The sequence below is a fragment of the Cotesia glomerata genome, linkage group LG4 (assembly GCF_020080835.1).
Source record: "Cotesia glomerata isolate CgM1 linkage group LG4, MPM_Cglom_v2.3, whole genome shotgun sequence".
Classification (NCBI taxonomy): Eukaryota; Metazoa; Arthropoda; class Insecta; order Hymenoptera; family Braconidae; genus Cotesia; species Cotesia glomerata.
The window spans coordinates 16,640,150-16,656,907 of NC_058161.1; the positions used below are offsets into that span (position 1 = coordinate 16,640,150).

At 26.4% G+C, this 16,758-nt stretch overlaps 1 protein-coding gene across 4 annotated transcripts; it reads right to left on the reverse strand.

The window, feature by feature from the left end:
- Window positions 1-2,317: 2,317 nt before the first annotated feature.
- LOC123262597 (E3 ubiquitin-protein ligase KCMF1-like) lies at window positions 2,318-16,758 on the reverse strand. Of its 4 annotated transcripts, none has more exons than XM_044724851.1 (9): window positions 16,492-16,757; window positions 16,190-16,294; window positions 14,400-14,567; window positions 14,180-14,319; window positions 13,659-13,855; window positions 12,297-12,495; window positions 11,098-11,423; window positions 7,720-8,254; window positions 2,318-2,536 (listed from the first exon to the last, which is right to left on the reverse strand). In XM_044724851.1, exons 2-9 carry the CDS (start codon window positions 16,203-16,205, stop codon window positions 2,528-2,530), a joined length of 1,590 nt encoding a protein of 529 aa, XP_044580786.1. In that variant the 5' UTR covers window positions 16,206-16,294; window positions 16,492-16,757; the 3' UTR covers window positions 2,318-2,527. The 4 variants fall into 4 exon arrangements, with proteins under 4 accessions (XP_044580786.1, XP_044580785.1, XP_044580784.1 ...); XM_044724850.1 differs by lacking the exon at window positions 2,318-2,536 and adding an exon at window positions 4,686-5,009 and having other exon boundaries at window positions 12,297-12,477; window positions 16,492-16,758; XM_044724849.1 differs by lacking the exon at window positions 2,318-2,536 and adding an exon at window positions 4,686-5,009 and having other exon boundaries at window positions 12,297-12,486; window positions 16,492-16,758.

Below are 16,758 nucleotides of genomic sequence, written 5' to 3' on the forward strand. Positions count from 1 at the left end.
TTGTGTATCTTTTGCCATATAACATGACAGGGGACTGTTTTTTTTTTTATTAAATTGAGAAAAATCAAGCAAACTATTTCAATGCATTCAACTTTTCAAGTTCTCAATTAATGTTTACATTAATTAGAATAATATTAAGACTTATGGATCCAATTTTATAAATAAATTATAAATAAAAATAGTTGCCAAGGGACTGAGTTTTGAAGTGGCCCAGACACATATTTCCAGCACAAACAGTGCTTTGACACTAAATAAAATGACGATAAAGCGCTAACAGCCCTATGGTTATTAACTTAAGGCTAGTTAGATCCTTATAAACCTTACAAAAGGTAAAATAACACGCTGGATTTTTTTTTTGGCTTTGAACTTCTGGCAGGGGACTGTTCTTAAAATGCCTGGGACAAACTTTGGTTTAATGAATTTAATAAAACAAATTAATTTTCGGTACTTTTTATTGAAGAATATTGTTAGTTAACTGATGAAGTTTATAAACATTATGGACAAAATGATATATTATGGACGAATAATTTAAAATTTAATCTTAAAGTTTCAATTTTGGGAATGGGACAGCCCAGGGGACTGTTATTTCGGTGGTTTACGAATTTATAGCAAAAAAACCAAAATTTATTTCATTTTAATTTTCAATGCTCCAAATAGAAATGTTTTTTTACTTTCGTAACAAATTTTTTTCAGTAACAAAATAACAATTTTTCCAATAAAAAAATGCCTGGGACAGCAAGAAACATTCTTACAGAGAATCACCCACATAAATGTCATGGAAAAACACTAGTTTCAACACTTATGACATTTGAATCGTTTATTTGAGGAACCCCATAAGTCAAAAATACTAAATTTTTCAGAAGCAAACAACATTTTTCTAGGTTGTTCCGATTGCTAGGAGGGTTGGAATCGTGGGCATGATCACGTAGGAATTTTTTGAGACCCCCCCACTTCATCAGCTGCTAATTTTTTGAATTTTCAACTTTTTCTATTTTTTCATTTTTTTCTGTATTCTTGTAATGTTAATAAATAATTTATAAAAAAATGGATGGTAAAAATATTGATTGCCTTTTTTTTACGGCACTTCAAAAAATTACCTGAAATTCATGCTTCTAGACTAGAATACCCCCTTAAAGGTATGCTCATAGAGAAATTGAGATTTTTAGACTGCATTGACGCTCAAAATCAATGCGTTCCTTAGTAAACATCTTAATGAGTAGTAATTCTGCATTTGAATTTTAATTAGAAGTTTATCTTTGAGTAAAAATGACAATTTTAGATTGCATTGACACTCGAATTCAATGTATCCTTGTGTGAACTAATTAATTTATAAAATAAAATCTGTTGGAAATTTTGCGGTACCACTTGAATTTAAAGTATTTTTTAGGAGAGGAAATTGAGCTTTAGATTGCGTTGACGCTCGAAGTCAATGCAATGAAATTAATTAATCTTAGTTTATAGTTATTGTTTATAGTAAGAATATTTTGTTATAGATTTAGTTGTTTTTTTGCACAAGAAATGACAGTTTTTGACTACATTGACATTTATAATCAATGTAATAGTTATTAAACGTGTTAGAGTTTGTGTGGGTGATATTGCGTTGGAATTCTAATTCAAAGTATCCGTAAACAATCAATGTCACAGTTGTACTGCATTGACACTGAAAATCAATGCAATATTTTCAGTAGATGTTTCAGTTAGTAGATTTTATTAGTAATATGGGGCCGGAATTTTAGTTAAAAGTGTCTCTGTATGAAAATGACGTTTCTAGAGTGCATTGACGACCATAGTCAATGTAATGCTCAGATAAATGTCTTAATTGGTAGATTTTGTTAGTAATTTGCGTTTAAATTTCAATTAAAATTGTCTTTGAGTAAGAAATTACATTTTTAGACCACATTGATTCTCTAAATCAATGCAATAGTCTTAATAAATTTCAGTTAGTAATTTTTGTTAGAAATATTGTGTTATAATTTGGATTAAAAGTGTCTGCGTACGATAAATGTCGATTCTATACTGTATTGACGCTTACAATCAATGCAATACTTTTATTAAATGTTGCAGTTCGTAATGTTTGTTAGTAATATCGGGTCAGATTTCCAATTAAAATCGCTTCTGTAAAATAAATGTCATTTATACTGCATTGACACTCACAGTCAAAGCAGTTAACTTTTTTGAGATATCTCAGAAACTAATAATCCGATTTATTTGAAATTTTGATATGTTATTTGGACTGAAACACAAAATAAAGTAATAATAATGACTGTAAGCCAAAGAGGGGTAAAATGAACTTAAATAAATAAATAAAAAAGTAATATACAATTACCAGGTTATAATATATTTTCGAGTGAACTTTACATATTTATAATAACAATTACAATTATACGAGTGTTTAAAGCTCGAAATAATCACTGTAGATCATTAAATAATAATCTGGTGTTGTTGTTGAAGTTGTTGTTATGGTAAATAACAAATTTGACTATAATTGTTCCATAAAACGTTTACTTCATTATTTTCTCCAGCTTTCTTATTTCAGCTGAAAAATAAAACAAAATTTTATGAGTTATTATTTAAACTTAAAAAAATAAAAAATAAAATATTAGCTTACAAGCAAATCTAATAAAAAAATGACAACGCTGTCGATATTTATTTTTTAAAATTCATCAATTTATTTTATTTTTAAATATAATAATAATATAGTAATTATTATATTAGTAACAACGTTACCGACTTATTATTAGCAATTAATCATTCACACGTCTATAAATACTTATAAGATTAGTGTAACAAAAGAAAATTAATAAATAGCGCGTAAAATCAACCAAAAAAAAAAAAAAAAAAGATATATTATTTATAAATATGTTTAGATTTATACTTTTATCTTTATTATTTTAAATCGATTATTTATTAAATTTACCAAGTTAAATAATTGTCGCATAAAGCTTTCCCCAATTCAAGACACTGGATTAATCATGACATCACTGAGATATTATATATATATACTTTTTTAGTTATAATTATAAATTTTATAAATTTATAAAACACACACATTTTATTCAGTTTTAATTGAACAATTTATACCAGCAGTAGTTTTTTTTTTTTTTGGTAAACTTAAACACACCGACGTCTATTTAATTAATCCAGTTAATCACCAAATTAATTAACTAGTCTATCATTAATTTAATTACCTATATTTTATTTACATTTAATATTATCATGACGATAACAAAACAAAACATCTATGTATGTCCTACTTAATCAATTATAATTATATAATAATTAACTATTGTTCTTATAATTATAATTATAATTATAATTAACATTACAATTTATTAAAACTAGTGTTTTTTTGTTGTTTAAATCTCCATTATTTCTAAATGCAACTTTATAATTTGCAGACTTTTTTTCTATTTTTTTTCTGTTTTTAGTTTTTTATTTATTCATGCAGACGCAAATTACAATATTTTTAATAATAATAATAATAATAATAATAATAATAATAATCATAATCATAGGATTTAATTTTAAAGACATATCAAAATTTCATGAAAATCAGATGGATAGATCAAGAGATATTAATTAAAAGAACAATGCATTGATTTTGAGTGACAATGCAGTTCAAAATAATTATTTATAGTAAAAATAAAAAGACACGTTTGTTAAAAAATTCTCAACGTGATAAATTTAATAAAATTCACTCATGAAGATATTATTTAACATGTACATTGATTTGGAGCATCAATGCAGCATGTACTGTATTGATTTTAAGCGTCAATGCAAAATCAAAACGTCAATTTCATTTATTAAAAAAATTATAAATAGAATTAAATGTCATAGTAATAAGATTAAAAAAATGTAAAATTATATTTATAATTTTTAAATTAAATTGAAATGAAACATATAGATTGCAGTGACGCTCCAAATCAATGCATTTCTCCGATAATATTTTAATGAATCAAACTTACTATTATTACCGGTTAATATTTTTCAACACTAGTGTCTTTTTACGAGGCATAAATTTTTTACATTGCATTGACTCTCAAAGTCAATGTAATTATTTTTTATCAATATCTCTGGTTCTATTCATCCGATTTTTATGAAATTTTGATATGTTTTTAAAATCAAAATATAATAATAATAATAATAATAATAATAATAAATATTTACATAAAAAAGACGTCAGCGCAATAATTAATTTAAAAAAAAATTATAATCAGTAACAGTACTCCTCATTAATAAATCACATACTAATGCTCAAGACATATAATTTTTTTCAATATCTAATCATAAATTGAAAAACAAAAATCAATGTTAATAAAATGATTTTTAAATTTCATAAATAAATAAAAAAAAATGATATGTCTTTAAAACACTAGTACAAAGATAAATATTTAATAAAGTATATATATTCTCAGTGACCGTCTACGTATTTTTCCTAATTGCATAGATAATTTTATAATAATTTAAAATTAAATGGAGCAATTAACTCGGGTTAACTTATCAATATATATATATTTTTTAATAATAATAATAATAATAATTAACAACAATGATGAAGTGTTCTAAACAGCGCTAGGACTAGTGCTAAGGATAAAAGTTTGTTTAATTATTGGATGGATAAATTTTTAAAAAATTTTCCTTTATGGGCCGACACTCAATGAAGAAATAAAAATAATAAAGAAAAATAATAAAGAAAGAAAAACAGTTTATAATATAAATGAATAAAGCGTTAATTATTTGTTGTTTAGATAATTATTAGTAGATAATTATTCTAGACGTTAGTGGGGTGGTGGGGGTTCCGTTGACTGGTTCCGTCCGTCGACGGACCGGACGGGTTTTCGCCGAGAAGAATTTGTCACGTTGACGGAGTTAACGCCGCTGGTAACGTTAACGCCTCGAGTGGTTAAGTATGGCGGTTGCGAGCCGGCGATTGTTGTCGAGGACTCTCGGATCGTTCCGGTTCCCGTGTTACGGGTTGGCGGTAATGGCGGCAGTGGTTGCTGCAGTACCTGGTTAGGTTATGCATGTTATATTTTATGTTTACATTTATAATTATTATTAATAATAATATATATTAATTAATCAAAATTAATTAAGGTAGAAGCACCAATTATTAACACGGGTCCAATTATTGAGACCCTACTTAAAAATTTATTTAATTTTCTAGGGTGTTAAGGAGGTTCGAGCGTAACTTATGAGTCAAAATAATGTTAAAAATTTTTTTTTAATTTCAGTCTTCCCAATATTCGTCAAAATTCTTTATTTTAATTTAAAATAATTTGAACAATTTAATAATTGATGATTTTTACTTATTTAATAAAATGAAGTAATAAAATTACTTTCGTATTTATTACTTGCTGGATTAAATAAACAGGTTTGGCAACAGCGCGTTTGGTTATACCCATACAGAGACGTGGATGAGTGTGCGAGTTAAATATTTCTTTCTCTGTAACTATATTTCTATCCTTTTCTTTTTTCTCAGCTGTTGACGCGACGTTGCCAAATCTTTATTCGAATAAATAGCTGACGATAAACGAGTCAAAAACATTAAATTGAACTTTAAATATTTCTAAAATTATATCGGTAATGTATTATTATTAAAATTTTTTTATATTTTACAATAATCCAAGTTTCTTGTGTATAGTTTTTTATTCGTTAAAGTTGGGAAGTTAATATTGAAAAAAATAATTAAAGTCTCGACTAAACGTTTGTCCGCTATAAGAGCCCGTGTATAAAGAGATGAAAAATGTGATTTTTTAAATTTAATATCTAAGTAACTAATCGGTGAATTTTTTTTAAATTTTGGGATTAGATAAATAACGTATTTATTTGAACGTATAGTTAATTTCAAAGTTCAAAGTTGGAAATTATTTTTCACATTAGATTCGCTCGAACCTCCTTAATAACAATCGTAAATTTTTTATGCAATCTTTGGAATTAAGATAATTTTTATAAAATTAATTGTTGGGTTAAGGAAGTCCTTTCGCTCCAGTTGAGTCATAACAACTGTAGTAGTAAATTTTCAATAGATTAAAATACAAAACCCATAAAAATTCCTAAAATTAAAAAATAAATAGTATATGAGGCATTAATCGTTGAAATTTTGAAAATTAAAAAAAAAAATAATTAAATACAAAAATTAATTTGACTGTTGTAAATCAGCTGTTAGTAACCTGTCCGTGATTTGGCAACGCTTTATTTCGGTTGTTTACATTTTTATTTGCACAATATAACCTTAACCGTGTTTAACTTTTTGCAGTCAGTGTAAATAAATAAATAAATTAAAAATGTTTAGTCACAAAACCATAACATTCTAATGTCTCATGGCAGGAATGCTAGTATTTTTTAATTATTGTTTTATTTTTCAATTATGAATTATGAAAATTTGTTAACAATAAATTAACTAATAAGTATGCATGAAAAACATAAGCGCGTTAAAGTTTAGTTTGAATTTATTGAATGGTCTGAAGCTCGCGCGCTACGCAACGTTGCCAAATCTTTTGACTCCATTTTATTGTAGGTAACTTGAGAATTTTTTGTGATTTTTAAATATTAATTTCTCAATAAATATCTCGGTAACTGATATATTTTATTGCAAAAAAAGAAACCTGAATATTTCGAAAATCTGATTTTTAGTTTTTCTTTACTTCATCTAATCCATGACTGATAGTATAATTCGAGAAATACTGCAAACGTCTGATTTTCTCGTAAGACTCTGAACAAATACTAACATTTAAAAATTTTATTTTTTCAAAAATTTGTCCGGTAAAGTATAATTTAAACCTCACTATAAGATAAATAAGGACCTTAACTATTAGAAAAAAATTAAATTTACTCATAATCTAATATTTTTTATTTTACATTGGCGGCGAAAGGACCTCCTTAAATAGAAAATATTTATTGATAAGAGAGAAAAAGTTAGCTCGAGTTTGTTGAAACAACTCCTCAGTGTTTGATTCATAACCTATTTTGGTTAGACAACTACTATTTTAAAACCCTCTTTTTTAATTATTTTTTTTATCTATTCACATTAAACTTTGTTTGTTTATAAATAAAATAAATATCGAACAGTAAAAAATATTATATAATATTGACAATCGATTTAATGGTTATTAATTTTAAAATAATGGCTCCCAACAATTGGTAGATAATATATATGTTCAGTAGGATCTGTTATTGACAGGTTAGGTTTAAACAGCGCCTTTAACCTAACTTTTTAGACCCCAACAAAATACGTCAGCAAGCTTTAAAACAACTTAAAATATACAACATTTTATTTTATTAAATATTCTCTTAATTATTGCTATCACTAATTAAAACTTTATATTTTTATTTTCATTTAATAAATTTGTTTTTAAAATCTTTATGAATTATTTTAATGATAAATAATAAATGAATATTAATTTAATATAGTTGAGTATATTGTATGGGTGTAAATAATTAGCGCAGGTATATGTCACTAATTCGATCACCTGATTGTTGTCAGGCTGTCAATAATTGGTGTGTTGTCCGGGTGATTGACTTTATCAATGTAAATAAATAGTTAAATTAGATAAATTACTATAAAAAAGCTTGAATTTTCTATTGAAAAAGTTAAAAATAAAATCATCTTAATTCTAAATATGGAACAAAAGATTGTAATCGTAGTCAGGTTTTTTACATTATCAATAATTGGCGCTTTTACCTTAATTTTTGTAAATTAATGAGGAAAAAACTCACCAACGGTGGAGGAGGTAAGACGCTGTGCATAATTGTTTGAATATTAGCTGATGGAAGTCCAGCTTGGGTTTGCAAGTTGGTAGCGATGCTGCTAGTAGCAGTGGTATGCGTATTTGAGGCTACTGTATACTGGGATTGTGTTTGTGGTGAAGCTTGTCCAGGTGGCGCTGAAGTGACAGGTTCCTGGGGTTCCCTGGGAGCTTCTGGCACAGATGGCGGTGAATGACAAGACTGATTCTCTTCGAGAGGTTTGTCATCCTTGTCTTTGTCTTTGTCTTTATTACTTTCAGCAGAGTCACTTAAGGTTGTGGTGCTAGTTTCTTCACTCGTTGTCGGAGTTCTTAGCAACTTTTTTAGTGCTTCTAATGCCGTCTGTGACTCTAACTCCAGCTGCTGTTTTTCTAATTGTTCTGTTAATTCGGCTACCGTGTGACTGAGAGTTCCAAGTACTATTTCACGCACAAATAAACTACGATTTGCATTATCACGTTCTATGTTCTGAAGTTGGTTTTCTGATAGGCTTGTTGTAATGCATCTAACAAAAAAAATTTGAAATTAATCATTTTTTAGAGAAGAAATTTTATTGCATTGATTTTGAGTGTCAATGCAGTAAAAATATGGAGCTCATTTATTGAATAATTTTTGGTACTAAATTTCAATACAATGATACTAAATAATATTTCTAAAAAACTTGAAATAATCTATAAAATAGTATTACACTGATTTTTAATGTCAATGCAGTTTCGAAATGACGTTTGGTAGTATTGAAAAAAAATTAAATTAGTGTACAAAATAGTATTGCATTGATATTGAGCGACATTGCAGTGAAAATATAGCAATAATTTATAGAGTAATTTTTGTTACAGTACAATCTGGTTATAAGTTATATCGGATAATCTACTCACTCTCACGGCAGTTATATCTATATATGAAATATTTCAGGAAAGTAGAAGAGAGAAAGAAATATAACTTATAACCAAAATGTACTGTACTAAATTTCAATACCGTGATACTGAACAATATTTCTAAAAATCTTGAAAGAATGTATAAAATAGTGTTACATTGATTTTAAGCGTCAATGTAGTGAAAATATAGCACTAGTTTATTGAATGATTTTTATTACTAAATTTCAATATAATGGTACTAAACAATATTTTTGAAAGACTCAAATTAATGTATAAAATAGTATTACATTGATTTATAGTGTCAATGCAGTGAAATAGCACTAGTTTATTGAATCATTTTTGTTACTAAATTTCAATACCATGGTACTGAACTATATTTATAAAAAACTTAAGATGATGTATGAAATAGTTTTACATTGATTTTTAGTGTCAATGCACTTAAAAATTGCGTTTGTAATGTAAATGAGACTTTCTACTGGGATATCATTACTGTTTTACAAGTAAACTTTTAAAAAAATAAATTATTGTATAAAATAGTATTACATTGATTCTAAGCGTCAGTGCAGTGTAAATATGACATTTATCATATCAGAAAAACTTTATGTTGAAAATTCAATAGCATAGTACTGAAAAATATTACGAAACAAACTTAAAATGATGTATAAAATAATATTGCATTGATTTAGAGTGTCAATGCAGATTAAAAATTTTGTACGTGACGTAATAGAGGCCTGTTATTAAAATTACAATACTATAGATGAATAGTATCTCTAATTTATCTCTAATGACAAATTTAAATAAGAATGGAAAAATTGTTTATGCCTGGAGGGAATACAGGCTAACAAAAAATTATAAATAATTAGAGAAAATTCGTGCACTAGACTAGATAGCCAATAACAATTGTAAATATAGTCAATTTACAATTGTAAAAAATATACAGGGTGTCCCAGAAGTAACGGACGCCATTGTAGCATCTGATGAAAAAAATAATTCTGAGACGAAAAGTCCTTAGCAATTTTTTAATTAGACGCCTAGATAATTAATTATTAATTAAAGTAACGTCGCTTTATGTGTTAGAGAGAGAGCGTCAGTGTCCAGTAAAGTATGTGGCAAACAAAGACACAACTAACTGTATGACTAACTAGCTACTATAGCTAACGTAGTCACACACATTTACTTACACATTCACACGTGCAAGCGTCTTTGTTTGGAACGCACTTGACTGGACACTGGTGCTCTCTCTCTAACGCATAAAAGGACATTATTTTAATTAATAATTAATTATCTATGCGTCTTATTAAAAAATGGCTAAGGACTTTTCGTCTCAGAATTATTTTTTTTATCAGATGCTACAATGGCCTCCGCTACTTCTGGGATACTCTGTATATAACTCTATATATAACTACAGATGAATATTATTAAAAAATTCAGAATAGCGTACAATATAATGTTATATTGATTTAGAGCGTCAATGTAGTAAAATCCGACATTTTCATTTTAAAGGATGTGTCATTGAAATTTTAGTATTATATTATAGCTGAACATTTGTGAAAAAACGGCAAGTAGGATTATGTTAATTTAAAGTGTCAATGCGGTTTAAAAATTGCATTTATTGTGAAAAAGAAGCTGATGCTTGAAATTTAAAGACTATAGTACTAATAAATATCTTAAATAAAACTGAAAATGTCAAGAAAAATGGTACTACATTGATTTTGAGAGTTAATGCACTTAAATCGCGTCATTTATTTCACAAAGGAACTTTTTATTAAATTTTTAAGGCGATTTTATTGAAAAACATTATTGGAATTACTGAAAGTAGTGAAAAAATTAAATTACATCTTACGATCTTGAGCATCAATGCACTTCAAATTGTTATTTTTGTATTAAGGAACTTTAAAATAAAATTCCAATGCCACATTAGTGATAAATATCATACTTATAGTGAACAAATAAGTAGATGCATTGATTTTGAGTGTCAATGTACTCCCAAAGTGTCAAACATCATATAAAAATGCTTATTTATCAAAAGTTCAATGTGAAATTATGAATTTTGATATTATTTAGATAAAAAAAAAATTATTTAAAATTTCAACTAACAATTTAATAAAATTACATAAATCCTTGATTAAGAAATCTAATTTGAAACGATTTAAAATAATTTAAAAATAATTTTAAAGCATCTGATTTGAATACTATATAGATATACAATTAACATGAAAGTAATCATTTCAAATCATCTTTCTGAATCAGGCATAAAATTTAAGGTTATAATTTTACATAAGCACAAAACTAATAAAAGCTGCCAATAAAAATTGACTAATAATTTCATCTACTTTTGGCAGCTTATTAATTTTATTTATAAAGAAATAATCCAAGGCTATAACTATTAATACCTTCAATCATGCCATCATAAAATACTGCGATTGAAGATACACCTAGAAATCAATAAATAAATTAAATAAAAAAAAATTACCTAGGTAACAAAAACATAGAGTTTTGTGAACTGGCAGACGATCCGCTGGACGGGTTAACATTACTCGTATTGTTATTGTTCGATGAACTGTTAGCAACGACACCTGCCATTGTTGAGTGATGATGGTTCCCACTAGCACTACCAGCAGTACCAGAACTGCTCCCGCTACCACCAGCGCTTCCACTGCCGCTGGTGCTACCAATAGCGCTGCTACTGGTGCCACTTCCACCTGCGGCACTTCCAGTTCCGCTTGTTCCACCGCTGACAGAACCAATCGCCTGCGGTTGTCTTCTGGGCAGCCGCTCCAACTGATGTCTCGTAGCAGCCTAATATATGAATACATTAATTTATTATATAATTTTAAGAAAAAAGTTGCATATTTTTAAATTTTAGTGTTTTTCAAAAGTTTAGTTAAAGTTATTAAAAGAAAATAATAGAATAGTTTATTACACACCTAGGGAAGTAAATAAGAAAGCCTCAGATCACACGTTTGTTGACCTCGATCGGCTTCGCCTCGGACAACAATTACATGTGATCTGAGACATTTCTTACTTTACTTCCCTAGGTGTGTAATATACTATAAATAATTTATTTGTCCCGGGAATTTTTAAATTAACTTATTGTCTTCTTAAATAAATAAATAAACGGCTATTTTATAATATAAGATATATTTGTCGGTGAAATAAATTAATAAATGTAAAAAAAAATATTTTAACGAAGAATAAAACAATTATTTGTGAAAAATAATAATTATTAAAAAGCGCGAACAGATAAATACTGACCGATATTTAACAACAATACTTCACCTACACCCGGACAAGTTATAAGTCTTGTTTCTTCAACCCGACATCAACCATATTTTTTATTTATTCGATATTATTTTGCATTAATAAAAAAAAATTGTCTGTTTTATTACTTGACAATATTTATTTTATTAGGTTAAGTTTAACGGGTTAGTGATTTATGGTGATCTGAATATATAAAATACAAAAGGTTAGCGTAATTTTCATTTTTTCATAACTTGTCTTTCCACTAAAATTTTCATTTTTTAAAATTAATTTAAAAAATAAAATTGTTAATCAAAATATTATCAGAATATACTTCAAATAAATAATTCTTTAATTTATATATTAATTTTTATTGATAAAAATTGAATGCAAGTTCTCTATTTCAATTATAATTTATTGAAAAATTCTTACCCTGACTTGTTGGCGTTCCAATTGTAGTTGCATCTGCAACTGTTGTAATTGTGTAGTCTGGCCAGTGCTGGTTCCAGTACGTCTCACTCCAGACAATTGTGACAATAATTCGGCGATCGGGTCTATACTGTCACGGCTGCTAGGACTCAGTCCTCCGGATGAACTGAAAAGCATGTTGGACCTGAAGGTCCTGTCGTCACTAAACAGTTATAAGATAGAACGAAAAAAAAATAGTAATACTTAAAATTTTCACCAATAAATCCCTTTTTGATTTTTAGGTTAGATATTTTTAATGGAATTTATGAGGTGGACTGCTGTTTTTTTTTTCAACATTAATTAATAAGGTAAAAGCACCAATTATTGACAATGTAAAAGACCTGACTAGGATTACAATATTTTGTTCCATATTTAGAATTAAGATGGTTTTATTAATTAGTTTTTTCAATAGAAAATTCAAGCTTTTTTTATAGTAATTTATCTAATTTAATTGTTTATTTCTATTGATAAAGTCAATCACCCGGACGACACCAATTATTGACAGCCTGACAACAATCAGCTGATCGAATTAGTGACAGATACCTGCGCTAATTATTTACACCCCTACAATATATTCAACTATATTAAATTAATATTCATTTATTATTTATCATTAAAATAATTCATAAAGATTTAAAAAATAAATTTATTAAATAAAAATAAAAAGATAAAGTTTTAATTAGTGATAGCAATAATTAAGAGAATATTTAATAAAATGAAATGTTGTATATTTTAAGTTGCTTAAAGCTTGCTAACGTATTTTGTTGGGGTCTGAAAAGTTAGGTTAAAGGCGCTGTTTAAACCTAACCTGTCAATAACAGATCCTACTGAACATATATATATTTTATCTACCAATTATTGAGAGCCATTATTTTAAAATTAATAACCATTAAATAGATTGTAAATATTATTTAATATTGTTGAATGTTCGATATTTATTCTATTTATAAACAAACAAAGTTTAATGTGAATAGATGAAAAAAATAATTAAAAAAGAGGGTTTTAAAATAGTAGTCGTCTAACCAAAATAGGTTATGAATCAGACACTGAGGAGTTGTTCCAACAAACTCGAGCTAATCTTTTTTCTTTTATCAATAAATATTTTCTATTTAACCCAACAATTAATTTTATAAAAATTATTTTAATTCCAAAGATTGCATAAAAAATCTACGATTATTATTAACACCCTAGAAAATTAAATTAGACCCGTATTAATAATGGATGCTTCTATCTTATCTAATAAACTCTTTATAAAAATATAATAAAAACAGCAGTCTTAAGTGAAAATGATTAAACATGGTCATAAGTAATAAGTCTTGTTAATACCGTCTAGTTCGCTGACCACCGACACCACGAGAAGAGTGTGGTATTCGTCGAGGACCATGCCGAGAAGATGTCGGCTCGTCTAAGAAAGATATCAAATCTCTGGGTCCGCTGCGATGCTCCGCAGTCAAGTGATTCGCAAAGTCATCTGTCACGTGGTTCGGATCACCACCCGGTAGTGATGCACACACCGGACATACCTGTAATGTAGTTCAATTAAATTAGCAAAAATTTTTAAATAAAACAAAAACTTATTTAAATTCAAATTTCGCGCTTAATTTTAAATTTCAAATCAGAAGTCGTTGAATGTATTCTATCGCTATTAATGCTCATGTTTAATTGCAGCTAAGGAAAAGTTTAATGGCAGCTGAGTTTTTAGTCCCAGTTTTAAGATTTTTTTGTTGGTTATTATTAAACTACCAGGATTCACTTGATGATTTTTTGTAGACGTGTTCCTCTAAGTGGTATCAGTTTAATAAAAAAATAATTATATCAAATTAACGTTCCAGAAATTAGATACTGACCACTTCAAATGTAGTGTCCGGGTGATCAGATGCTACATGTTCCTGTAAAGTTGCTTCGGTGAACCCCATTTTGGTACAGTAAGGACAAGTCAGCGACTGAGGTTGTTCGACACTTACACCTTCACCGCCGTAATAAAGTTCTGTAATTAATAAAATAAAAAAAAAAGTTAAAATTTGTTGGAAGAAAAATGATTGAACAAGTTTTATGCTGGATAATTACCAAAATCAGTTCTTGTTAGTATGCATTGCATTGGGTGATCTGATAAGTGTCGAGTGGTTGTCGCTCCAGCTTCATAGCAGCTAGCACATAAATCATAATCGTAGCATACTAGGCACTTGTATCTGCGACCCCGAAAGTTTCCTTTTAAACAGGAGTCGCAACTTACTCCTGAAAAATATTACTAATAATTAGTAAATAGTAGTTAAGAATATATTATCAAGAAATTTAATCATATATTTATTTTAACAAGGAAAATTTCTAATAATAATTAATTAATGATTTATAATAATTAACATTTAATTGTTTTATTAACTAATCTATTTTTAATGAAATTTTTACTAATTAATATCGACTTATTTAATTGTAAAAATAAATTAAATTAAAATTGTATAATTAAAAAAAATTTTTTTTTAAATCAAGACTAAATTTGCAAATTTTCATTTGCAATTTCAAATTTTGTTAATTTTTTTAATTAATTAGTGACATGAATTTTTTTTTTTTTTTAATTTTCAAATGTAAAATTTTCTTTTTCTTCAAGAAGAAAATTTCGTAATTTTTTTTTTAATCATTTATAAATAATTTTGCTGTACCAAAAAAATTAAAAACAATGAAAATTTTGAAATGTGCTTTTTTAATCATAAAATTATTTCAAAATTTTTTAGAACTAAAAAATTTTATTCTTGATTATAAATTATAAAAAAAATAACTTTTAAATATAAATCAATAGTTTTCGAAAAAAAAAAATCTAATAAATTTTTGACATTTAAGAATTTTTTTAATTTTTCTTAAATAATAAACGAAACCTAGAAATTTTTTTTTAAAAAACTGCATTTATAATTTTTCAAAGCTTCTATAAGAAATTTTAAAAATAACTTTTTTTTTGCTACAACTAATTTCCTAAAAATCACAAAGTTAAATGTCCCAATTAAACTTTTACAATTTAACATTTAAATTCTAAAATCAAATAAATAATAAAGACTAATCTATCCATAAAAAAATTGCCTAATTTTCTAAACCTCCACATCAAAAATAATTTTCTAACTTTCCTTCACAAAAAAAAAACACTCCCCAAAATTTCTCAAGACCAACAAAAAAAACTGATCCAACTAAATATAAGCAAGTAACATCACCACCATTTAAATTCCTCGCTCACAATCAGACATAACCACAAAAAAAGCCTCCATTTAATTTACAAACAACCAAACGATAAATCCCAGAAATATAAATAAAGTCTATAAATATCATAAGGACGTTTATAAAGAAAATCAATTGTCTCTTAGCTTCAGAACATCATCATCACATAATTATATTTTTCCTTTCAAAACTTAAAATCCCCACAACTAAAAATTATGCAATTTTTCACTTCATAATTTTAGAAGATTTCAAAACTTAAAAATATTTCTTCTTTTTTTTCCAAATGTCAAAATTTAATTTATTTATAATTTTTTTTTTTTTTTAAATTCAGATATTTCCTACGCCAACCAACCTGAAATTTTTTAAATAATTTATTAGAATTTTCTTTTTATAATTAATAATTTTTTTTTTTTTTTTTTAGAAGAAATTGAAAATGGAGAATTTTAATTAGTATTGATAGATAAAAAAATTTTTGTATATATATATGTATATGTACGTGGATATATATATATATATAGCATATATATATATATATATATATATATATATATATATATATATATATATATATATATATATATATATATATATATATATATATATATATATATGTAATAATAGATTAATACATATATATAAGTAAATTAGGTACATACCTTCATGTCGACTCATTATTTTTCGTGTGTAATATCACATACAATATAAATGCTTAAACTTGGGTCACTTGAATATTTATTTAAAAAAAAAAAAACCTTCACTAGCTATCAATAAAAAAAAATAATAATAATAAAAAAAAAAATAATTAATTTTTTATTAGTAAAATAATTAATATTAATATTATTATTATTGTAAATTTAAATTGATAATTTGAAAAATAATTATTTTTTTATTGTTATTATTATGATTATTAGAGTAAAAATTAATATTAATAAATAAATATTGAGAATGTGAAATTAACACAGTATTTGCATTAGCAGTGGGATCACCAATGTCGAGTAGCTGGTTTAGTTGGGATGATTGGCGATTGATTATTAATAGACGAGCAAGCGGTGGGTGACAAATAAACTTATTACACAAAATTTAGGAGTAACGTGACATTTAGAATTTTATTAACCGAACTAAATAAATTTTTCTACATGAACATGTAATGAGAATAAATTCGCTCGAGATAAAAACCTAACCCAACTAGGCTAATATCACGGAGCTCTTTAATTTTAAGTTTCTG

Coding starts and splice junctions, on each gene's coding strand:
- LOC123262597 (XM_044724848.1), bottom strand. Junction 14,320..14,399: donor ACTAACAAGAACTGATTTTG/GTAATTATCCAG, acceptor TATTAATTACAG/AACTTTATTACGGCGGTGAA. Junction 5,010..7,719: donor TCTTACCTCCTCCACCGTTG/GTGAGTTTTTTC, acceptor TAACCTAACCAG/GTACTGCAGCAACCACTGCC.